Below are 24,467 nucleotides of genomic sequence, written 5' to 3' on the forward strand. Positions count from 1 at the left end.
GGTTCAGTGAAACTGTACATCAGCCTACAGCATCTTCATTTTTACCCCCAAAATGCTAGCGACAGACGAGCCCTAAAGGGGAGGTTTGGGGTAGAAATGTGGTTAGATGAGTTTCACAAACGCTTGGCGTGCTGTGAGCAGGCCGCTCTGGGTACGATCAAGTTAAGTCATGTTCATTTCAGGGGAGAAAGGGAGTGCTGCATGACTCCTAGGCAGTCTGAGAAATATATCCATGTTACAGCTACGCAGTGATAAAGATGAGCAAAAGATGAGCATAAAGATGAATCAAATTTTTATTGCTTTTTACACAGATAATGAAGAGGAATGGGGAAATGCTTTTTTATGATAAATGATAAACAGTTCTCTGGCACTTTTTAGGGAAAAAAAACTCAACATTGTAATGACTTCAGTTGAATGAAGTTTCTAAGCAGTAGAGCTTTAGCTCAGATGGCTGGAGGTTATGAACTAGACCAGGAAACCAGGAAATGGAATACAGATCACAGCAACAGGGAACAGAGATAGAACTAGGCTAATTGTTACATTATGAGAATCTGGTCTGGTTTTGGGAATGATTTGTTCAGAGAGGACAGAGGGGCTGCAGTACTGTCCTGAAGCAGAACCCGTCTCTCCTCTCTCACAGCAGTCTGCTGGAGCAGGAGGAGGTGAGTTCTGCTGAAGGAACAGGAACCAGGTGAACCACCCCCCCACCCCCCCTGCCCTGGGCAGTCCCCTGCGTCTGACACTTCACCTCAGTTCCACCATGTCTGATTGGACAGGAGAACTGGGCCCTGTATTTACAAAACGTACCGGGAAACTGGTCCTTTAATGACGCACACCAGTGAAAGTGTGCAGACTGAAGTCATTATTGTGTTCTGTCAACAACAGCAAAAGCTTCATGTAATCCTGAATCACCATGTTTCCGTTTAAAGTGCTGTTTGCCCCTCAACACCGCCGAGCTAAGCGTTGGCAGCAGTGACAGACACGATATTGAATGAAACAAGTGAAGAACGATTTATGAATAACCTGAGGACAACAAGGAGTTAGCTAAATTCAAAGACAAAAGGCAAAATGTTGATGTTGTCATAGCTTGCTTGCTAGTTAGCTTACTAAATTTGTTATGTAATGGGTTACTGTTATTGGTAGTTGTACTTAGCTATGGATTCTGTGGCTAACTGCCTTTTTTGTGTCCAGCTTGTTCAGGTTCTAAATCTCTGTACTGATACTGTACAATTTGTATCTACAGCTAATTTCTTAGCGAAGTGTCCAATGGATATGCATGGTAACTTATTCCTTTCTGTCTCTGCACAGGTTTCATAGCTAAAATGCCCAGCTAAAACCACCTTGCTGGTTTTTATCTTGGTTTATTTATGTGTATGTTACGTTTCTCAAATTAATAATAAGAAACCTGACCTGAAAGAGCCTTTATTTTTTTTTTTTATCATGCAAAAAAGGAGCTGAAAACTGAAATTCCTTCATGGTTCTGTGACAAGCTGAATGGGAATTTAAGTCACTGTGGTCACTGTGCATTTCAAATGCAATCCAATAAAAAAGAAAACATACTGGTGAAAATATGAATTAATGAGACAGTGTAGGACACCCAGCAGTATATGTTCTGAGGGCATGAACTGAAACTGTAGTCTGCTCATGAGTCTGCTCATGTATCAGCTCGCTGCTCACTCTGAGGAACGGGGAAATGTGGGGAGAGTTGTACTGGTACTGATACAGTTTCACACACTTCATTTGTAGTGAGAAGTGAGGAATGCCGTACAGCTTAAACAAGAGGTAACGTCTTTTTTTCCATGCCTGTAGTGGGAGTGCAGGGGGTGGTTTCAGTGAATGGCCTCTTAAAAGGAAGCTCATAAACAGACTCTCTCTCTTCATTTCATTTAAATTTCTATTGTGTATAGTTTTTTTTTTTTTTGTTCCCTCTTGATCTATTTTGGTGTGACTCACACTTCCATTGTTCTGGGTCACGTGTTCCAGATGGGCCTAACTCTTCTCCTTGGTCTGTAAAAGTAGTTTTCGAAAAACCTTTTTTTCTTTTTGTTCGAAGACCGGCTTCAGCAGGTTGCACTTCGGCCAGTTTGAGCCTGTTTCAGGTGGCTCTGGCGTGTAGAGAGTGTGTGATGCCGTTGGTTTAGCAGGAGCCCCTCTGTTCCCATGGTCCTTGCGGTCACCGCCAGGCGGTGGAGGAAGAGCGGCGCTCCGCTGCGCTAAGCGCTAAATGCTGTCTCCCAGCCCGGCCGCTGTATCCTGCGTCTATTTTTAGCCCGATGTGAAAAGCGCCTCAGTAGCCCCTTCTAAATTGTGACAGATGCTTTGAATCGAGGAGCTCTCTGAGTAAACTTCGCATAGCCTCCCTCTCTGTTATTTTGACAGTTTTGACACAGACCTGGGAGCACAGAGCATTGGGCATTTTATCTTTGTCACAAAAAAAAGAACAGCAGTGGGATATTGGCCAAATTCGCTGGAATAATGTCACTGCCATTTTTAAAACTGTGAGGAGCAATCACAGGGGGTTCTACTGGATTTATATTTTTAATAAATGATGTTAGAAAAACAGTATGCTCAGTATGAATTACAATGACATGCTCTCTGCAAATAGAATCAATTTATTGTAAGAGTCGGATTAGATATGCTTAGCATAAATCTGTAACAAGTTAGTAAATACCGGGAAGCAAAGAATTTGCCATATTTTCACACAGAATTTATTGTTTGTCTGCTGTTTTTAGTGTGTGTTTTCTGAGATTTTTAAAGTACCAGCCAGGCACAAAGTTAACCACTTCTCTCTGTTGTGATTAAGTAAATCTCCTCCATCTCTGACATCATTTCCCAAAGAGAGTTTGGTGTTCATGGGATTTGGAATGAATTTCAATGATGTTTGGAAGCGGAGGAGAGCAGATATTGGCCAAAGCGGAGAGAATAACGTGATTGTCACGCACAGTAAGTCATTCCCAGAGCCCTCCAGTGATTGATAAGTGAGCATTGAAAATCCGCCTTGGAGCCAGGCTGTGATCTGGGCTCAGGCCAAATTGGAGAGCTTTGTGTCCCAGGGTGAAGGCACTCTGTCTGGGACACTTCGTAGCATAAAAAGCGTCTCCGGGGGAGAGCACGGCCCCTCCTCTGAGGGGGTGCATTGTGTATTGACAGCAGCCCCCCCCTTTTCCCTTTCCGGTGCCTTGGTTACAGCATCATCAGGAATCCACTCTTTTGGCAGTTGGACCTTGGCACCCTGGTTGGAATTCTCCTCAGTCACATTAAGTAACACTGTAAGGGGAGAAAAGGCCTGCGCTGAATGCAAATCAGGATTTTCAGTTAAACGACAGGAGTGACTAAGCATGTTTTCTGATGCAGAGAGGCGTGGGGGAGCCTCTGGGTTGGGAGGCAGTGTGGCTTAGCGGGAAGGAGCAGGGCTAGTAATTGAAAGGTTGCCAGTTCGATTCCCCGCTGGGACACTGCCGCTGTACCATCGGACAAGGTACCTTAACCCAGAATTGCCTCACTTAAATATCCAGCTGTAGAAATGGATCGCATATCAAAACCGTAACCCATGTAAGTCGCTCTGGATAGGAGGAGTATCTACTAAATGACAGTAATGCAATTGGAGGGAACGTGTTTCTGCCCCTCCCTTCTTTTTGCCTTCGGTCGTGCGGTTTCGGTTTTGCTGCTCTGAAAGGCTCATGTTTGTCCCGTGGCACGCTGCAGCAGCTGTGATGTCCTGCATGTGCTTCTTGTTTGCGTTATTACTGAGCGCTGAGTGCATCCCCTGGGTGCGGGTAGCGTCCCCTGCGGGCGGCCGCTCACGGCTCTGCAAACCTGCCTCTCCTGCTGGATCAGCAGATTATTCTGACAGCAACAGCATCTCTGCAGGCCTCTGGAGTATCGTAAACAGTGTAACAGTACAGAGTGTGATTCTGCACACAGTCTGGATGTGTGTAGTTCAGTTAGCAGTAAGGTGCCACTATAATAACAAGTACCATGGCCAGCCCCTGGTGGATGGGGGCCGGTTTAACTTACAGTTGTCAGTTAACACGTGCACCCGATTGGAGTTTGAGATTAAATGTCATTATTTTATTTATTTTTTATTTATTTTATTTTTAAATATTATTACTACTTTAAAAATGGATTATGACAAATAAAATTTGGAGGATTGATTGATTGGCTGCTTGATTGATTGATTGATTGCTTCTGTCTTGCCATCTCAGTGACCCTCATAAGCATTTGCAGACTTGCTCATCAGGTCCTTTAGCATCTGTCGCATCCTTTGTGGTTGCCTGTATGATGTCGGGGCGCTCAGCCGGGCAAAGCCCCCCTCTGACTCTCCTGTGCCCCCCCCCCCCCCCCCCCCCCCCCCCAAGGCTTAGCCGCGCGGTGTGATGGAGGATGGGAAGCCAGTGTGGGCGCCCCACCCGACGGACGGGTTCCAGCTGGGCACCATCGTGGACATCGGGGCGGATAGCCTGACCATCGAGCCCCTGAAACAGCGGGGGAAGGTGAGTGTGACTGCGCCCCTCTCCTGTAATCGAGATCGAGAACCATCTCAGACAAATGGTATCCTGACTTACTCAAACATGGTATTCTAATTTCCTTATCATACAGGCGACAGGTCTGGTTAATTTACGTCAAGAGTGTAGCCTAAACTGTATATGTTGGAATGGGTTTGATCAGGGTTAACTCCGACATTGTTGAACCCGAAGTCAGTGCTTTTTCGTGTGCTTCAATACTGCTTTTTATTGGATTAAAGACGGATTTTTACATCGACGCGCATTCTTCTTCTCCATCCACATTTTTTTTCTTATACTCTCCAGGGTGCATCCCTCCCTGCAGAGCCAGGTGACCCCCCCCAACCCGCCCCCCACCCCCCCATGTGATCCTCCCTGCTGTCCTCTGCTCCCTGTGCAGCTGTAGCTCTGAGTCAGGCCTACACTCTTACATAACACTCTGACTCCAGCTGTGGCTGCCGCTTCCCTGCAGCACTTTCCAGGCCCAGTCAGAGAGTGAGGATGGAGTCGCCCCCTGCCCCCCCCCGCGTAATTTCCATGTGTAAAACTCATGTCATGATTGGCACTGACCGTGGCGTTACAGTACTGTGAGGAGCGGTGCGGTCAGTGAGGCCTGGGGAACAGAATGTGATTGTGGGAAAAGGTGGCCACTCTGTACCACGTTCTAACCGTTTGCTCATACAGATCACATTGCTGCAGGTGTTTCTCCTCCAGGGGCGAAGGCGCTGACGAAATTCCCCAAATGCAGCCCCCTGCAGACCGCACCCTCGGGGGGGCGTGTGAACCCAGCTGCCGTGTATTAAAAACCCCTCCCCCACGTACCGGTGCCCACAGAGTCCTCTCAGGGGTGCCTGCGCTAATTTGCTTCTCCGCTGGAGTGGATAATCGATGGGGTGATGCAAACAGGCTAATGTAGGTGAAACGTGGTCGCCGTGGCAACCTCACCGCCAAACCATGGCTTTTAGCGGCGGGGTCTCACGTGGCAGGCGGGGCTAAACTCCGCCCTCGGCACTGCTTACATCCGCCCGTAAGAGTGCAATCTCAGGCGCGCCTGTAGGCAGAGAGATGGAGAGGCTGCTCTCTCTTTCTCTCCCTCACTCTCTCTCCCCCTCTGTGTGCCGCGGGCGTTCCTTTCCCTGGCAGCTCAGGGAGGAGGGGGGGCACAATGCCCGGTCTGTTCGGTGGCGGCCTGTCTGTGCCAGCATGCCGTGGCGGGGCCGGGCGGCTCGGTGCACGCGCTGGCAGCCGGGGCAAAACCGCTCGCTGAGAGAGAGGCGAGCGCATGACACCGTGTCACCCCCCCGACAATGGCCGCCTGTGTTCCCCGGGTTAGGTAATGCGCCGGCAGCTCCCATGTTCCTGCTCTCTCTGTTCATCCCGGACGGGAGGGGGCTGGCAGGGGCAACCGCGCTTAAATTCAGGGGGTTGCGTCACCCGCCGCTGTCCCCTCGGCCGCCCCACGGAGATCCCCTCGGTGGGAGGCCGGAGTCCTGCCAATCGGTGCAGAGAACGCCAGACTAGCTGTGGCTGGAGCGAGTCAGCGTTACAGCTCTGCACTCTGTCACGTCCCTATGTCTCACGTCCTGTGAGAGACTGAATCAGTCCCGATACCTTGACACACTCTTACATCCTTCAAAATCCTTTGAATCAGTGCTGTTAGCTCGCTACGCCCTCATCCTTGAAAACCTTTGAATCAGTGCTATTGCCTCGCTACACTCCCTCAGATACTTTAAAACCTTTGAATCAGCCGTGTTAGCTCGCTACTCTCTCATCCTTTAAAACCCTTTGAGTCAGCCATGTTACCTTGCTCCATCCTTACACCCTTTATAACCCTTTGAAATGCTGTAAAGTAATGCAGAAACAGTTGCCTTTCACTGTCAGCTCACGGGAGAGCACCGTGGCAGTGGGTGGAGCCAAGGAGCCTGACCCACATATTCAAAGGTCACATGGCCTGGGTTCAAACACTTGTTTGTGTTTTTTTTTTTTTTTGTTTTTCGCTACTTCTCCTTGAAGGCTCACAGCTTCCATTGCATAACCTTGCCCCATATACAGAAATGAGAGCAAGGGAATGTATGCTTTCATGCTGTTTGATTAATTTTATTTGTACTCTGTTTAAAAACATAGCGATGACTCTCTGTTGACCTCTCTACCCTCTGCACCCCAGTGAGTAGGACGTGTGTTTATTTAGAAACCATAACGGGCGTTCCCAGCGCTTCCCTGCTGGAAGGAGTGATTAATTTGAGCGATTTTTCATTTGGAAGCGTCGCGGCCGTACATGCGCTCGGCCCTCGGAGGTTTCCTGTTTGTGTCAGGAACAGTGCAGACCTGTTCCCGGGCAGTGGAGTGCAAAGAAGAAGCATGTGACCCCGCTCTCTTTGAAGTGGCAACTTTTCAAGCATTCTGTGAGGTCAACGAGGGAGGGAGGAGGGGGGAGAAAGGAAGAAAAGGGAAGAAAAGAAAAGAGAGAAAAAGGAAAAGGAAACCCTCGTCAGCCTGGTAGTCATTCTTCACATGGCACATTACCCTGCAACGTTTCCCTGCAGCTCAAGGGGGAAAAAATCCAGAATAGCTCCGTTCCCAGTGTAAACACCTGCCAACTGATGTGTCAACAGTAAACACGATCAAAAAGGGAGGAATTCAGCCAAAATGAAGCGGAGACAGAAAGAGGAGCCTTGCAGACTCACAGGAGACACGTGTGAGCGCAGGCCTGTGAACACTAACCCTCATTAGTGTGCATTCAGTCGCAGTAAATAATGCATGCGTCTGCGCTGGTGCGCACAGCTCTCGACCGTGACCGTGGGGAGGGACGTCTCTCTGCCTGGACAGCTGCCTCTCCCACCTGCAGAATAATTCATCAAGAACACCCATGAAGGCCGTCTACACCAAAATAACAGGGACCTCAGGATGGGAAACTGGCTTGAGTTGTTTTTCCCTATGATTACAGAGAGGTCACCGTCAAATAAGTAAAAAAAATTAAGTACGTCTTAGCCACTTTTCTTCTCATTTTGCAAGGCTGCTAAAACACAGGTTTTTGTGTGATTGCCACTCTCAGTGTCTTGCTCAGTTGCAAGAAACTTCCGCCGTATTGCAGGAGCATTTAAGAACAATCAGTGTGTCCTTGATCACCCCCCCAGGCCAGGTGCTGTCCATTTAGACCAGGTAGTATCTGCGTCTTCTCTCAGGGAGGAAGGCATGTAAAGTTTCCAGTGTTCAGTCTCCTATTGTTTTGTAGGTTCTGCTCAGAGAAGCTGGAGGGTCCTGTAATGGGCACAGTCACAATGTAATGACAATACATCATGCAAATCACGCTTCCCTTTCCTTTCTCTGCTCCTTCTCCTTTCTGTGTGAGGGATTTTTATTTTCTGCTGTGTTCCACGTGTCTCAAGTACAGGGTGAATGTGTGATGTCATAATATTTGCACCCCGCCCCCTCCTGACCCCACCCTCTGTCCGCCCAGCTCTGTGACACCATCACGCCAGCAGCAGGCCCGGTATCCCATGAGTCTGTGCTGCTCTCAGCAGTCTGTGTCATGCCCCGTGAGGCCGATCTCAGAGGGCCAGCCCTGTGAAGACCGCAGTGAACACAGCTGCACCTCCAGGGCCTTGGACCCGGTCCTAGTCAACTACAGCAGCTCATTTCAGCAGACAGGCTGCTATGCTGATGTCATGGAGACTTGTGCCGCTTTTAAGAGTACCCATGGAAACGGGTCACTCACAGCGCCTTCTGTTTTCACTTTGCAGACCTTCCTGGCTCCCATCAACCAGGTGTTTCCGGCAGAGGATGACGTCAACAAGCATGTGGAGGACAACTGTGAGTGAATGTCACTTTCACACTCTGACATTCAGCAGCTGCTCACCTGCACAGAGCGAGCAGGAAGTGCGTCTGATAAAGCGGCGTGAAGAAGGGTCTGCACAGCACACAGCAGGCCGTGTCCAAACATCCACCAGCCCCTTACACGGTGTGCTGGTAACCAGCACGTACATTCATAAGTGCATTCAATACATAGGTGTCTACAACATAGCCTGCAGTTAGACCATCAGGTGTCCTACAGTAAAACTGCATTATACCCCTCAGTGAAACTACAACATACCCTACAGTAAACGTACAGTATATCCAACGGTAAAATTGTAGTGTATCAAATTGTACCACTACATTGTACCATACAGTAAAATGATTATCTTTCAGTGCGTCTTAGAAAGGTGAAATACCCAAGCACAATAAGTACAGTCATGTGATCCAACAAAGATGCGGGATCTAAATGATCTGAAGCTGAAAAAAAATCAAAGAGTGTCATGCAGCTGCTACCATCACAAACATTGTCTTCTGCCTATGGTGTTCAGCGCCTTTAATTTCTTCCCAATTTAAAATGAACCCAGATTAGCAGAATGGGTCCATTGTGGAGAGTGCCAGGCCCCCCAGTGTGGACCTAGCCAACAGGACAGTATCAAAGACAGACCACATCTTTGTTAGAATAAAAAAATGTGTTTGTTTTATGAGGTGCTTTTTGCTGTCCCAAATGGGTCACAACTGGAGCTTTGTCAAGTGGGCACAAAGAAGTTAAAACTGCAAAAATGAGTTTGTGACCCAGTTCTTTTGTAAAGCTCTTTGCCGAGCGTTTTTCAACCAGCCAGATTGTCGTCAGGAAAACCTGCTTGGTAGTCTCCTTAACAAAATCTGATTGTAATTTTTTGTTTGGGAGTGACTGACTTAGCATCCAGGAGCTGGATTTTGCTGAAATTAATATCTCTGTTTGTTTCAGGTTCGCTCATGTACCTGAATGAAGCTACACTTCTAAACAATATCCGTGTGCGCTATAGCAAAGACAAAATATATGTAAGTATGGTATTCAATGTTACCTGCTTGCCTCTGCAACTAAACAAGCCATTTTCTGTACCTGTAAACCAAGAGCATTTGTTACCGCCCACAGTTCCACATCCTTTGGGCTTTTGAAGGGGAATGTTCCATATTCGTATTTATTTGCTATCTATTCTCCAAAAATGAGAAGAAAATACCCAGGAAAATGGTCCTTGAATCTTATCATCCTTGACATTCTGCTGTGGAAGGAGAAGACGGACATGCGTCTCTTTGGTGGGGTGAGGTTTTTGTTATGACCCATCCTTGAACTGAAAGAGGCCTGGGTGCTGTAGTTTTGGCATCCCTGCCCTGGGTGTTGTAGTTTAGGTAGCCTAGCTGTAAAGTCCTGCAAGCCGTCACTATGAGCTCAGGGTTGGATAATCCCTCATTGTTCTGCTCACATCCAGTCAGTGCAGTAATCGGTCCATACGCTGTGTACTGGCGCTCTGAAATCGACCCCTTTTCCCGGAACGCATAAGCCCTGGTGGCTCCTGTGATGTGGCCGCCATCACCTCTGTGAGCAGCTGTTGGTTTGCCAAGTGCTTCCCTGCAGTATCTGCCCCGCAGTGCCTCCTTCCCGGGGTCTCCCATCTCCCCTCCCCCCAGCCGCCCCCTGCTGGCTTGAGTCCCCCTCTACTTCTGTGGCCGATACAACCGCCCGGCGGACGCTATCGCCTTTCCACAGTCAAAATAATTAGGTCTATTGAAGTGGCACGGCTGTCACCCCATCTTACCCCACTCCCCATCTGCCCTGGGGGGACGGGTGCCAGCTGGCCGGGGGGGGCACCTTCCTCCAGATGTCACCCATCGCCCACTGCTGTAAGGAGGCTGTCTGGTGGTCGGGCGCGGGGGCATTGGCCTAATGACAGAAACATGGGAACATGATCAGGGCACTGATACCCAGCACAATGCCCAGAGTGTAGCTCCATAAGCAGAGCTGCTCCAGGGAAAAGCCAGCTGTCTGAAAGGGCTTTGGAAAGGAAGGAAAGTTGCGCTGTGCTCGACACGCTAAGGAATGGCCAGCAAAAGATTGTGTGCAATCCTGTTGTGTAAATGACTTCTCTGTGTTTCCTATTTGAATGCAGCCATCCCTTCTGAAACAGATTTTTAAAACATTTACTTTAATAGGAATATACAGCATACTACATCTGATAACGCATGCTAGAACTCCTTTGAGTTGTGTGGATGTCTAAGTCTATATGCAGCTTGTGATATGTGCTATTCAGCTCTATTTAAGGCAGTGTTTTTTCAGAATTCTAATTTCAGGCCTCTTCTGTTCTCAGACCTATGTCGCAAACATCCTGATTGCGGTTAACCCCTACTATGACATCCCTAAACTCTACTCCCCGGAAACCATTCAGCAGTACCAGGGGAGGTCCCTGGGTACACTGCCACCTCACGTCTACGCGATCGGTGAGTTCCTAAGGATACATGAAACAGACCACCTGAGCCAGGCTCCACATAAGGATCTGCAGCCCAGCGATTATGACACTCTCTTCACTGTCCACCAGGGGGCGCCTGCACTTATCATGCATAGTCATATTGTGACCTAATTATAGCGTAAAGCCCATGAAAATCACTGGAAAAAATTTCTGGAATTTCTGCTCATAACTTAAGTGACGGGATAGGAAGTTTTAATTATTTTTACAGTAGTGAAGGGAGTCCTGTCTGTAAACCTTGAGACATTACATTGTTATTTAGCAGACACACTTATCCAGGGCGACTTACAATTTTATCCATTTATACAGCTAGATATTTACTGAGGCAATTGTGGGTTATGTTCCTTGCCCAGGAGTACCACAGTAGTGCCCTAGCGAGGAATCAAACCAGCAACCTTTCGGTTACTAGCCCTGCTTCTTACCACTACACCACACTGCTACACCACACTGCACCCCACTATACACATACCCCTCACAATATAGTTCTGTAGAAAGACGTATGGAGTGACAGTGGGTTAACCCTTCGAGTTCTGAGTTCATGTCCCTCTCTCTCAGCGGACAAGGCCTACCGTGACATGAAGGTGCTGAAGATGAGCCAGTCTATCATTGTGTCGGGAGAGTCTGGTGCTGGGAAGACAGAAAACACCAAATTTGTGCTCCGGTAAAAACTCATCAAACTTATCATAACCATGTTAATACAGAAAACGTAACAGTGAATTTACTTTAAACTTTACCACCCTGTGTTTATGTGGATCATGTAAAAATTGATTTCACATCTCTGCTGCATCTCTGCTGCAGGTATTTGACAACAACCTACGGAACGGGCCAGGATATTGATGAGAGAATAGTGGAAGGTATGAGTAAGGAGTTTTGCATGGTTGGCTATGAAATCTGTTACAGCAGCTTGTAGCTGTTCACACAGTGTATGAATACTGACAGGCGTTTAGATTTCGGATTGGCTGTAATTGTTTTGTGATTTTCGCACTGCTTGACTTGCAGCCAATCCCCTGCTGGAGGCCTTTGGGAACGCAAAAACTGTCAGGAACAACAACAGCAGTCGCTTCGGAAAGTTTGTAGAAATCCACTTCAATCAAAAGGTACCGCAGCCCAGCCTCTCGGTGTCCTGCTCAACAGATCGTGGGATGAAACCAGTGGGAACTTCGAAATGGTTGAACTGGTTTTTAATATGAAGTTGGAAGATGTCAAGAATACATCCTTTGTTTATATTGTCTCGGTCTCAGATTGTAAACCCGTAGTAAAGTGATCTGTGTTCTGGCATGCAGCTGTAAAGATGATGTGTTCTGTTTACAATAGGAAGACACTCAATGTTTGCAGCCAGTCACACTTGTCAGATTTCTGTCCTTATTTCTCCTGCTGTGAGCACTCACCCGCCCGTCTGGCAGTCCTTTTCATAGTTCATTGTGTATATCAGCAGACAGCCTCGTCCTAGGCTGCTTACAGAGCATACATCCTCGGCCGTTTGCTGTTGTGTTTGTACTGAAAGTTGGGACTGAAACCCATGACCCTCTGATCCTGTGCTTTAGTGACTGCAGTGTGTACTGTGCAGAGATTGGTCACTTTGCCACAGTTTCACTGTGTGCCTGGAGCACTCCCCCCAGGTCTCCAGTGTGCGAGAGGCTAACACCCCCCCCCCCCCCCCCCCCACCACTCCCTGTGTTGCAGAACGCTGTGGTGGGGGGGTTCGTCTCTCACTACCTGCTGGAGAAGTCTAGGATCTGCACACAGAGCAACGAGGAGAGGAACTACCACATCTTCTACAGGCTCTGCGCCGGGGCGCCCGAAGACATCAGCCAGAAGTTCCACCTCAGCTCCCCGGACACCTTTAGGGTGAGAGAGCCGGCCCCACGCAGTTAGCCCCCTGTAACCCCTTGCCTGGTGCTCACAGATGAGCCTCACATCTTTTATAGGACTGTAGTGCTGGACAGTATCAACAGGATGTGCAAGCTAGTGAAAACTTTGTGTTTGATGGTATACTTATACTGGCCACTAGATGTCACAATATGCTCTTTATTAACTGGTCCAATGCTTGCTTAAAACGGCGAGATTTCCTACCTCCCTGTCCGTGTTTAATAGAAGTCTACAGAGGCTGTTAATAGGTAGCAGATTCCTGGGGGAATCTTCCAAATGAATCTTCCAAATGAACACCCCCCCCCCCACCCTCCTTTCCAGAGTGTCTTCAGCCTTCACTGCTAATGTTCTGTCTCTGTTTGACACTGAGGTAATGTGTTATTGACTCCGCAGTAAGGCACCGACCTCGTTTGTGCTAATGGGACATTTGCCTTGACATTTCTGCTGTGGTCTAATTAAACTGAGGACACGTGTCCTGACCTTTGGAGTGCTCGGCTCGTCCCACAACGCTGGCTACTTTCTATTAATAATTCTTTTTTTCTGACACTGTTATTGAGTGATATGACCTTGTTCCGCAATTAACACAACACAGCCGCTTTAAAGCTCAATATATTCCATAGGACTGTGTCAAATGGGGATCGGAGTATTTTTGATTTTAAAGCGGAGTAATGACTTTCTCTGCGTTACGTATTAAACCACTAATGATGCTGAAACAATTCAAAATAACATGCTGAGGCATGAGATTGTTTTTCACTTTTCTGAAGAAGCTCAGAAGCATTATTTCCTAACCTTAGCTGGTTATTACCGTAATGATCAACGGCAGGCTATGCAGAAAATGCACGTGTCAGAGTGTTATAGATAATGTTTTGCTTCCATTTCATAGTGCTGTTTTTTTATGATCCACCAATGGTCTCAGTAAGCTCCTTCTTAATGCCTTTTCAGAACTCTCACCTATGCTAATGGGTAATGCTGACTGTGGTGAAAGGGGCTCTGTGTGCCTTAGCATAGTGGTAAGGAGCACGATAATTGCCTCAGTAAATGTCCAGCTGTATAAAAGGATAAAGTGTAAAAATGGTAACCTAAGTAAGTCGCTCTGTATAAAGAGCATCTGCTGAACGACAATAATGTAATGTTTTCCAGTCGTCCTAACAATCTTACATGGATCTGTTAGGAAAGTGGATTAGTTTGTCTAGCATGGCAGATTATGCATGGCGTTTGGTGAAACTTGACGCAGATGTTCTGTCCTCACTTTCTCACCGGGAGTCTCTCAACTTTCAGGTCACAAGGTCAAAGGGCCAGGTCTGTAACAGTCTGCATAGTCAGAGGCTTCCAATTTATTTTCCGGTTGCAAATAAAAACAGAGCCGCTTTCCTGGCAGGCTTCCCGTTTCTGCGTTATATTATTGGATACTGATGTTATTGATGTTACATCTTTGACTTTCACAGCCGTATTTCCTATGAGGTTCTTTTCTTGCCAGTGGTGGTCAGTTAAACTGGTGTTGAGCCCAGAACTGGGCTCTGTCCAGAACTGCCTCCTGTCTAACACTTTCTGTCTGGAGGGGCATCATAGTGATGAACCGAAGGGCCCATGGAGAGTGTTTGTTAGGATAAATATTGTAATTAATTGAGAAAAATCAAAGCTGAATTCTATAGGTGGCTTCTCTAGCGGTTGACAGCACAACAGTGGTGCCCTTGGTGCTGTTGTGGAGCAGATCAGGAGAAAGAGCTGCTCTTTGTGAGATTATCTTAGAGGCAGCATAGCAGTCCCTATGACTATCTGCTGGGAGACATCAGCGTTTCTCATTGAAGTAAAAGATTTTTTTTTCTGGTGGGAAGTTTTTTTTTTTTTTCTCACATATATCACCTCATCAAATCTTCACAGTGATTGTCTTTACAAAAGATGCAGGGGCAGGAAAAAGCCATTAAAAAGCAGACAGAGCAATTACATGGGGATTGAAACCAAACGCTCACTGTGAGCTTGTAAAAATCCTCAGCTCTCAGTCATTACCCTCCTGGAGGAAGCAGCAGAGGGACACAGGAACTTCCTGTTGACAGCGTGTCAGAGGCAGACTGTCAGGGCTGTGATGTCAGAGGCAGACTGTCAGGGCTGTGACATCAGGGCTGTGATGTCAGGACTGTGGAGGCTGGTCCCAGCTGATGTGCGGTGTGGTGACACAGCAAATCGAGAGTGACGTGCTTCTGCTGGAGTGTGACCAGTTCCACTAACTGGTCTGTGTGGCGTGTGGAACAAATTTATGACCTATTTTGAGTAAGGAGTTATTTTTCAGCCGTTCAGATCTATGTCAGGTCATTTCTGTTTCCTTGACTGAAACGTAGCCATCACACTTTGCTCTCTGTGGGGTTTTTAATGTGTAATTTACACCAGTGGTGTTGAATTGGTTTGAGCAGCTGAAATCACACGGGCATTTATTGGTGAAAAATGCAAGCTTTCGGTCCCCAGCCCAGTCTACTGTTGCAGTTCCTGTGTCACAGCACTTAAATTATCTCTAATAACGGTAATTTGTTCAACATGTATGCCAGGAGCCTCACAGTTGCCAGCAGTGCCCCGTGTTTATTAACCTTTTGGTCTGTTCCTGTACCCCCCTCTGCAGTACCTGAATCGAGGCTGCACCCGATATTTCTCCACCAAAGACACAGACAAACAGATCCAGCAGAACCGCAAGAGCCCAGAGGTAAGGTACATCTTAGCCCTCTGTCCTGAGCCCCTCCCAATCCCAGAACCGGGTCGAATTTCTGGGCTCGAATGATGGGAAGGGGCAGTTTATCTGCACATCTCCTGGTAATCTCACAACACGAGGAGGAAAACCGCATCAGAACATTCCCTCAAATCTCTTTCTGCGTGAAGGATTTCTCCCTCTCAGAAAGTGGCCGTGAAAACCACTCACTGGCCTCCTGAATTAGCACAGGTCTGGTGGGTCTTAAAGTGCTTGGTAGCTTCTGAGGAAATGAAGACAAGGGCTTGGATCTCCCTCCCTCTATGCAAATCTGCAGGCAGGTGCCATGAGTGAGTGGTAGCAGCAGTAGTAGTAGTAGTAGCAGCTGCATTTGTGCTAGGTGCCATGAATGAGTCTCTGGTTTAAGAAACAGAGGAGAGTGATGTGAAAGCAGGAGAGTGATGTGAAAGCAGGAGAGTGATGTGAAAGCAGGAGAGTGATGTGAAGGCCTGTGGTGATTTGATGTGAAGGCCTGTGGTGATTTGATGTGAAGGCCTGTGGTGATTTGATGTGAAGGCCTGTGGTGATTTGATGTGAAGGCCTGTGGTGGTTTGATGTGAAGGCCTGTGGTGATTTGATGTGAAGGCCTGTGGTGGTTTGATGTGAAGGCCTGTGGTGATTTGATGTGAAGGCCTGTGGTGGTTTGATGTGAAGGCCTGTGGTGATTTGATGTGAAGGCCTGTGGTGATTTGATGTGAAGGCCTGTGGTGATTTGATGTGAAGGCCTGTGGTGATTTGATGTGAAGGCCTGTGGTGATTTGATGTGCTTTACTTGTTAAAGGCACAGAAGTGTTTTTGTATTAAGTCGGGAGCTGATATCTGTTCTAAGTCCATGTTGTCTGGAGGTCTGCGAGCAGTAAAGATAATAAAATAAGCCCCCCTTTCCATCTTTTTATCTCTGATGTGGGAGTTTCCAGGTGCCCGGTCCTAAAATACAGTCCTAAAATATGCCCACCACAGATGGTGCATCATGTTGAACTGAAATTCGGCTGCTCGTAGGATGGAGCCCTAGAAATGAGCGAGCAGAAAAATTCAAACAAACCATCACATAATAATAAGCTTTTCCTTAGTAACAGCAAAGGCATCTGGTGTAAGTCCACTTGGTACAGGTGAGATGGTCATTTCTAGTTTGGTTGAGTGAGAGAGTTCATTGTCTTTGATGCTGTGCAGATTGGCATCGTACCTGCAGTGTCAGTTTATATGCGGAGGTATTTGTGTCTGTTATTGTAACTACATGTATTTTGTGTGTTGCAGTACTCCTGAAGTTCAGATATATACTCACATGTCTAACCGAGGCCGTGTCTCGAGATGTGGATTTATGAAACGCAAACGGATATGGAAAATCCCACTCTCTGATCTGCATTCATGAGACTTCACTAAAATGAAAGTCATGCAAGTCCCCGAAATGGACCGTCCCGTTCAGAAGTCCCCGAAATGAACCGTCCCATTCAGAAGAGACCCCTTTAACTTGCTGGGGATGGAGGGACATACGAAACCTGTAATTGGCAAATATTTTAATTAGGAAAAAACCCAGTCAAACAAAACACACATGAATGGATTCAGTGTGGCGTATCAGCGAGAATTCTTTATCCAGCGAAATGAGTTTGCCTCTGTGCTCCTCCTTTGATTAATTATGCAGGGAAATTTCATTATTGCTGCGCTATATGACACCCCTTCAGGAATCGCGTTATGAATTATTATTGTTATTGAGAATAGCAGATGGACTTTGTTTGAGTTCTTTCCCTTTGAATGACATTAATTATTCATTCATTCAGTCCTCATCGGGGCACTATTTCAGAGTTTGTTTCTGTAGGGTTTGGAATAGTAATATTAATGACTTTTAAAATGTCTGTGTGTGTGGGTGTGTGTGTGTGTATGTGTGTATGTGTATGTATGTGTGGATCTATATATTTCCTTTAGTGACATGTATATGTTTGTGCAAAAGTAATTTCATTGCTAACCTGAAGTGTAGTATTTGGTGTGTGAGATGTTTTTAATGGTCAGTATGTTCAACGAGTAATTCCGCAATTTTAAGTTATACCTATGACTTCTTATAAAAAAAAAAATAAAAATTGTTCGACTGAACACGATTGCAGTATTGGCTAAGGAATTGGCCAAGTAAGGCGTCTATTTCTTGCTTCCTACATTTTGCCCAGCTTTTTATCCTACTGCCACCAAAAGAGCATAAAACCACAAATATTATAATGTTTTTATAAAATTTAAAGTGTTTGAAAATTAAACCAGGAAAAGTTGTTTTGTTGGAAGTGTTTGTAAATCTGCCTGGTAAGGGCCATTGGCTTGGTGTGTGCCTAGTGCATCAAAGTAAACATCAGATCTGCCTGGGGTTAAAATGAAAGTCTAACTGTGACAAATGTCAGACATACATACAGAAGTTTAATTGTAAGGTAATGTAAACTGCTGATTTTCAGATAACGGGCCCAAGTGCCCTTGAAGGTATTTGTTTCTTGCAATAATGATATTCATCAAGTATCGATTGTTTTGTTTGAGGACGATCCCAGACGGCCTTCCCCTCCAAAACACCAAGCTTTGCAAATGCCAAAGAAACTTGCAGTTAAACCTGATGTGCATCGGTGTGGCATAAGTGCCAGGGCTGTGATTTTGTAATTGTTGTAGATCTCCTAGACATAAAGTCTGTGGGACAGGTGTCTGCCCTGTGTGGAGGTGTCTTTGTAGAGCTGAGAAAACCTCACCGTCCATCATCAGCGGTCACTGTGTCTGAAATGGGGTGTGTGTCACTGTTCACTGTTGTAATAATGACTGTGTGTCTCTCCACACTGCTTCTTCTCTGTCTAATACAGGACGATAAGGTGATCTTGTTCGTTTTTTTGTTTTTCTGGCCAGGCTTTAAGAAGAGTTTTGTTGTGATGTTAATCTCAGGATTCTCTCTTCTTGGGGTTCATGTCTGTGAAGAGAGAATCGGGGGCCACAGCATGCATGGGCCTCAGATGAGCTTTATTCGGTTGTGTAGTTTAGGGGTGTTTTCAGGGAGACTTTTGATGGTGGTGGGGGTTTTTAATGTCCAGCTACTGTCTGGCCCAGAATGTCACAGTAAGATATTGTAACTGATAAGATATTGTTGTAGTAGTAGTAGTGTTAGTAGTAGTGGTAGAGGTGGTAGTAGCAGTAGCATTTGTAAATACTAAATAGACAATAAAAATGGAAATTGGGGAGCTGGAGGAGCTGGCCTGGAACGCTGGTGTTAGTAGCTACATTTCCCCTCCAATGCCATTGTATCATCTCATACTGTGACATTCTACTGTGTATGTTTGTCTGTGTGTGTGTGTGTGTGTGTGTGTGGGGGGGGAGGCGACTGTCTGTCTGTCATTACCACTTCTCTGTCTGCAGATTTGTTCTGAAACTGTAGAAGGCGTCAAACCAATTTCTCAAGCAAGCAGAGGTGTTTAACCATTTTGGGGTGTCAGTGTGGAAATGTACGTGTGGGGAAATGGGTTTTTGCAAGTGCAAATACACTGAAGTTGTAAAGTATTTCACGCTGTCATTCATTACAATCTTAGGAGACTTTCAGCACGTGTGACCTCTTGATAGACTCCTTCTGCTGCTCCTTTGCCACATGTGATTTAGTTATGGCGGGGTCAATGTGTTTCTGTAATCCAGCCACAAGTATTTGGACAAGTCTGCTCATATATACTAGCTTTAGCATCGGGAAGACTTGTGTAAAAACCCGAACAGAGAGAGAGAGAGTATTGTGATTCCTGTGGTTTAACAGCACCTAAAGGCAGGGTCTCTCAAAGACCCGCTGCTGGACGACCACGGCGACTTCAGCAGGATGTGTGGGGCGATGAAGAAGATCGGGCTGGACGACGAGGAAAAGCTGGACCTCTTCCGGGTGGTGGCGGGAGTCCTGCATCTGGGCAACATCGATTTCGAGGAGGCAGGCAGCACCTCAGGTGAGCAGGCCGCGGGGGAGGGGTTAGCGCTTATCTCATGACCAGCCCCAGTGCGTCACGGGACCGAGAGGATCTGCAGGGGGGAGAATACGGGAAGCCTTTGCCCCAGCGAGAATTACGCGTGAGAAACGATCCCTCCTCCCAGGGTAACCAAATTTTCTCTTTCTTGACAGGTTTAGTGTCATTATGTCTCTTATGCAACTCTGCACTGAGTGTTATGTTTTTTGATCAGATAACTGTAACTAGGTTTTTAAAATGTATAATCATAAACACCTGCCATATTACATTACATTACATTACTTGTCCAATTGTACAGCAGCAGTGCCCCTGTGAGGTATCAAACCAACAACTTTTTGGTTACGAGCCTCCTTATCACTATGCTACACTGCTATATTTTAGTGAGAAAGTTAATATCTCTCAGGAGCGGGGTCCCGTGTCCAGCGATTTGGTCACATGACCACAGAGAGATGGCGGCACTGGGGCCTGTAAGGGAAGGGGTGGCCTATTTGTAAACGCACACAGCAGAATCAGAGAATCAGATCTCCAGTCTGCCTCCTTAGACCAGGCCCAGCTCTCAGCAGCCATCATGTTAGCTTTTGATGTATTGGCAAGCACAGTAATGTCAGCACCGATGGCAGGAGATAAGTAAGGACTGATGGAAGCCATTTCAGTTCTAAATTGATGAGCAGTGAGGTTAACTCTTGTCAATAAATCACTATTGAGACGCATGCATCCCAGTGTAGATTAAAACAAGATATGCAGCTCGGCATTGATGCCACATGAGGTCAGTCTTAAATGCGTCTTTGTTAAATGTATCTTATTTGGATGTTCATTTGTAGTGTTTGTAGTTTGTGTGGTGTTGTTTCTGTAATTATCCAAGCGTAAATAATTTGATACAATTAAGTTGTAGTTTATGTATGCAACAGCTGCAGGTTGCTTTCCGGTGATTAGCTCTGTGTGTGTGTGTGTGTGTGTGTGTGTGTGTGTGTGTGTGTGAGAGAGAGAGAGAGAGATATGACTAGTGTGTGTGTGTGTGTGAGAGAGAGAGAGAGAGAGTGAATGAGTGTGTATAGGTGCTTGTGTGGCTGTGTGTGGGCAGTATACACTATGTGTTTCTTTAAGTAAGATATGTGTGCGTCTGAGAGAGAGAAAGTGTGTGGATATTTGTGTATGTCTTCTGTACATTAAATATTCCTTTACATTACTATGTGTCATATGTCTGTATTCAGTAAATTTCAAGTTTTGTGAATGAATACTTTATAACAAATAGGTAAGGCTTTGTAGGCAAATAATGTACAGTGGGTGATGTGGTGGTATTACCCATATGGCAGCGTCACTGATCTGGGTAACTCTGCGAGTCACTCCTTTTCTGTGTCTTTTAAATGAGACTGACTTGTGAGTGTGTGTGTGTGTGTGTGTGTGTGTGTGTGTGTGTGTGTGTGTGTGTGTGTTTGTGTGTCTGTCTGTGTATGTGTGTGTGTATGTGTGTGTGCGTGCGTGTGTGTGTGTGCGTGTGCATGTGTGTGTGTGTGTGCGTGCGTGCGTGCGTACGTGTGTGTGTGTGTGTGTGTGTGTGTGTGTGCATGTGCGTGCGTGCGTGCGTACGTGTGTGTGTGTGTGAATGTATGCACTGTCAGGTGGCTGCACACTGAAGAACCAGTGCAGCCAGTCGCTGGAGTTCTGCGCCGAGTTACTGGGGCTGGACGAGGAGGACCTGCGAGTCAGCCTCACCACCAGGGTCATGCTCACGACAGCAGGGGGCGCCAAAGGAACAGTAATCAAGTAAGCCTCCACACAGCCTTTTCACCAGCCGTAAGAAGGCAGGGACATGATAGATATGTTCTGCTTGAAGTAACTGAGGGAAAAACTGCTGAATTTAAGTTAATTAAAATAGTTTTTATTGAAATGCATAGTTTCATTCAGGTCTATTTCTGTGTTTCTCAGAGCTTGCCGATGCAGAGTGATTTTATCTGTGTTTCTGCTTGATCGGTATACTCGTGCTTGTAATACGTGCTGTCCTTCCTGAACCGCCCCTGACAGCAGCAACAGAGGAGTTAAATCCTTTTTTCTCCCACTTATCTGAAATTTTGTGTGATGAGTCTTCGGACATGAACGTGATTACGGGCGCAGTCGCTCTGATGGGGGGCAGCGGCTTCCCGGTCCCCCGTCTGCAGCCGCGGTGACTGGTGCAGCTTCGCGCTCCGCCTCTCACCAGATCACTCACTCTCGCGTTACCACAGAAACCGGAGCAGCGCGGACGAGGTGTTGTTCTCCACTCACACCAGGATGTGGCTGCCTCATGTTGGGCGGTGGGCAAAAATAGGATTCTGTAAGCGCCGTAGTTACTCTCACTACCATCTCCGAGTGCTCTTTATTCCACTGCTTATTCCACTTAATGAGTTTTTATGCTAGTTTCTCTTTTACTTTTGCCCAAATGGAGAGCGATATTTGCTTTGATATTTAAGTCAGTGAGCTTCAGTGGAGAGGGAGAAGATTAAGGGAAAATTAAGCGGAAAAAATGATAAAGTAAGACAAGGCTATGGGGGGAAAAGGAGGATTTCAAAGGGCCGGATTGAGGGTTGCCAGTTTTGGTTCACATTTCAAAATGAGTCCATATATGGTGGAATCCTCAGCTTCGTTAAGGAAGGTCGTGGTGACTGCACCCAGGATCTGAACCTATTGAGCTGTGGGCTTGTGGGGCCGTTCACAGCGATTACTCAGGGTTCCTGCTTTGGTGGACCTTTCTATTGAGGGAGCACAAGCTGGCTGGCCTTTCCCTCTACTCTGTTAAATCTGAGAGTGTGCGTCCGCTCCTCCCAGCCTTTCTGTCACCAGTCCTGGCCCGGCGGACACTTCTCACATCCCAGACGAGTGGTGATCCGCTGGCCGCGAATCCCGTTCCTTTTCCTGAGCATATTTATACAGCAGACAATTAATACTGACAATACCAAAGTGGCTAAAAGACTTAGGAGGCCAGCGGGGATTTGAGCCTGTCTGTTGCATTTAAGTCGTCTATTTTAATGGGTTGTATAAGCGGGAAAGCCTTGGTTAAATTTAGTCTGCGTCAGAGTGGCTTTAGCACTTTTCATGAGAGGAGACGTTAATCATTTTCACCTCGACCGGAGAGTTCAGCGGAGAGCAGACGAGCCAGGACCGGAGTGTCGCAGGGTCCTCGTTCACACCGAAACATACGTTTACATCCTACGCCAAGTGATTAAAAGTATTTAAAAAAAAAAAATCAGGGATTGGCAAGCATCAGAAATATGACTGCCAGCGAGCTGGGGTTCTCTGGGGAGCACAAGTAGCTCACAGCATCGTGGGCTGTTCGTTTTGACCTCCTGAGTGTTTGAATGAAGGGGCAGCACCTCGGCGAGTTAAATATTTAAACTGGAGGCCCTTCTCCGAGGCTGGCCTAGGCTTAGCTCTGCCCCATGAATAATGCATTCCATACTGTGGAGGGAACTCTGATCCCATCAGTGCCAAGGTGTGTGTGCGCGTGTGTTTATATGCGCGTGCCTGTGTGTTGCAGTCAGTAGAAGCCTGGTGTTCTGAGTGGCTGCTGGTGGGGTAGTTAGGGTGGGAGGAAGGGGGTGTGAATTTGGCTTCACATGAAGTCGGGCAGTGAGCAGTTCCTACCTGGGTTTGGGCGTGGGAATGGAGCATACCTGCAGATAGGCAGGTGAGGGCATATGAAGGCAGGTGGGAGCAACTCACCTTTGAAAAAGAGGGGGTAGGTAGGGGAAGAGGTATTTTTATCTGGCCAGAGTCTCTGGCAGGTGTAGCAGAGAGAGGAATTCCTGATGAAAAAGCATGAGTCAGATGAAGAAAGGTTTTGCGTTCTCATGCGTGTTGAACATAGATGCTGTTTTTCTCTGGACTGTTCACTGTCCTGAATAACAAAGAGAGCATTGGTGGCTGTGGAGGCCAGCAGGAGACTGAGAGGTTTTTACAGTGAGATAGAGAGGTTTTTACAGTGTGCAGAGGGCTTTACAGGGCGTTTGGTGATTAATAAGGCTCCTCCTTCCCCTGTGAAACCCTCCTCTCTTTTCTAACCGATATCATTAAATCACATCCTTTCACCTCTGCAGGAGGTAATTATCTGTCTCCTGCAGGGACAGCCACCTGCAAACACCCTCTGGGTCTGAGCTGACTGTCCTGCGTCAAACGCACCCCGCGTCAAACACGCACTGGGTCTGACCTGATTGCCCTGTGTCAAACGCACCCTGTGTCAAACACGCACTGGGTCTGACCTGATTGCCCTGTGTCAAACGCACCCTGTGTCAAACGCACCCTGTGTCAAACGCGCATCGGGTTCGAGTTGACTGTCCTGTGTCAGACGCACCCCGGCGTTTCTGAAAAGGGAGCGGCAGTGAACCTCCTGCTCCTGCTCTGTGTATCCAGGCTGCGGTGTCTCGGCTGATTTCGGCAGCATACTCTGCCCTTGGAAAGCGCTGGCCCCGTTTTTCGACACCGTGTCCTCGTCTCCGTGTCCCCAGGGTGCCGCTGAAGGTGGAGCAGGCCAACAATGCGCGGGACGCCCTGGCCAAGGCTGTGTACAGCCGCCTCTTCGACCACGTGGTCACCCGGGTCAACCAGTGCTTCCCCTTCGACACCTCCGCCAACTTCATCGGGGTCCTGGACATCGCTGGTTTCGGTTAGTTCATTATCCCCCTCCCCACCCCATTCCTCTTTGAAAGTCTCTGATGTGTTCGTTCAGCTTTCATGGAAAACCACTCCGCTCGCACAGCCGGTTGTTTTCAGGGGCTAAAGTGTAAATTCATAAAAATAAAGCTAAAGTGGTAAATTCATAAAACATTTATCAAATTACTTAATGTCTCCGCAGAGTATTTCGAGCACAACAGCTTCGAGCAATTCTGCATCAACTACTGCAACGAGAAGCTGCAGCAATTTTTCAACGAGCGCATTCTGAAGGAGGTGAGTGCCGCCGGCCTCGGCCCCGCCCCCATTACCGCGGCGATGGTTCCGAGAGGCGCGCTGTCAAACGAGACGCACCCGGAGGCCGGCCCGCTCCCTGATCTTTCATATGTTAGCCATGCCTGCGAAGGTCCTTGAGTGTCATCATCTTTCTGTGTCAACAGACTTGTGTGACTGTAGCTTCCAAGCTGTAATTTACCTCCTG

General features: G+C 47.2%; 1 protein-coding gene across 1 annotated transcript in view; it reads left to right on the plus strand.

Annotated features, from left to right (window-relative positions):
• The window catches only part of LOC118792729 (unconventional myosin-VI-like), a 69,034-nt gene that overhangs the window by 15,132 nt on the left and 29,435 nt on the right, over positions 1-24,467 (plus strand). The window contains exons 2-14 of the mRNA XM_036550635.1: positions 4,359-4,493; positions 8,243-8,312; positions 9,262-9,335; positions 10,640-10,769; positions 11,351-11,456; positions 11,594-11,649; positions 11,795-11,892; positions 12,479-12,643; positions 15,276-15,356; positions 19,147-19,327; positions 20,965-21,109; positions 23,824-23,981; positions 24,171-24,262. Of these exons, the coding sequence (XP_036406528.1) occupies positions 4,377-4,493; positions 8,243-8,312; positions 9,262-9,335; positions 10,640-10,769; positions 11,351-11,456; positions 11,594-11,649; positions 11,795-11,892; positions 12,479-12,643; positions 15,276-15,356; positions 19,147-19,327; positions 20,965-21,109; positions 23,824-23,981; positions 24,171-24,262 (1,473 nt within the window). The 5' untranslated portion in view covers positions 4,359-4,376. The remainder of the gene's footprint in view (positions 1-4,358; positions 4,494-8,242; positions 8,313-9,261; positions 9,336-10,639; positions 10,770-11,350; positions 11,457-11,593; positions 11,650-11,794; positions 11,893-12,478; positions 12,644-15,275; positions 15,357-19,146; positions 19,328-20,964; positions 21,110-23,823; positions 23,982-24,170; positions 24,263-24,467) is intronic.

Source organism: Megalops cyprinoides, chromosome 17, assembly GCF_013368585.1.
Source record: "Megalops cyprinoides isolate fMegCyp1 chromosome 17, fMegCyp1.pri, whole genome shotgun sequence".
NCBI classification, from domain to species: Eukaryota; Metazoa; Chordata; class Actinopteri; order Elopiformes; family Megalopidae; genus Megalops; species Megalops cyprinoides.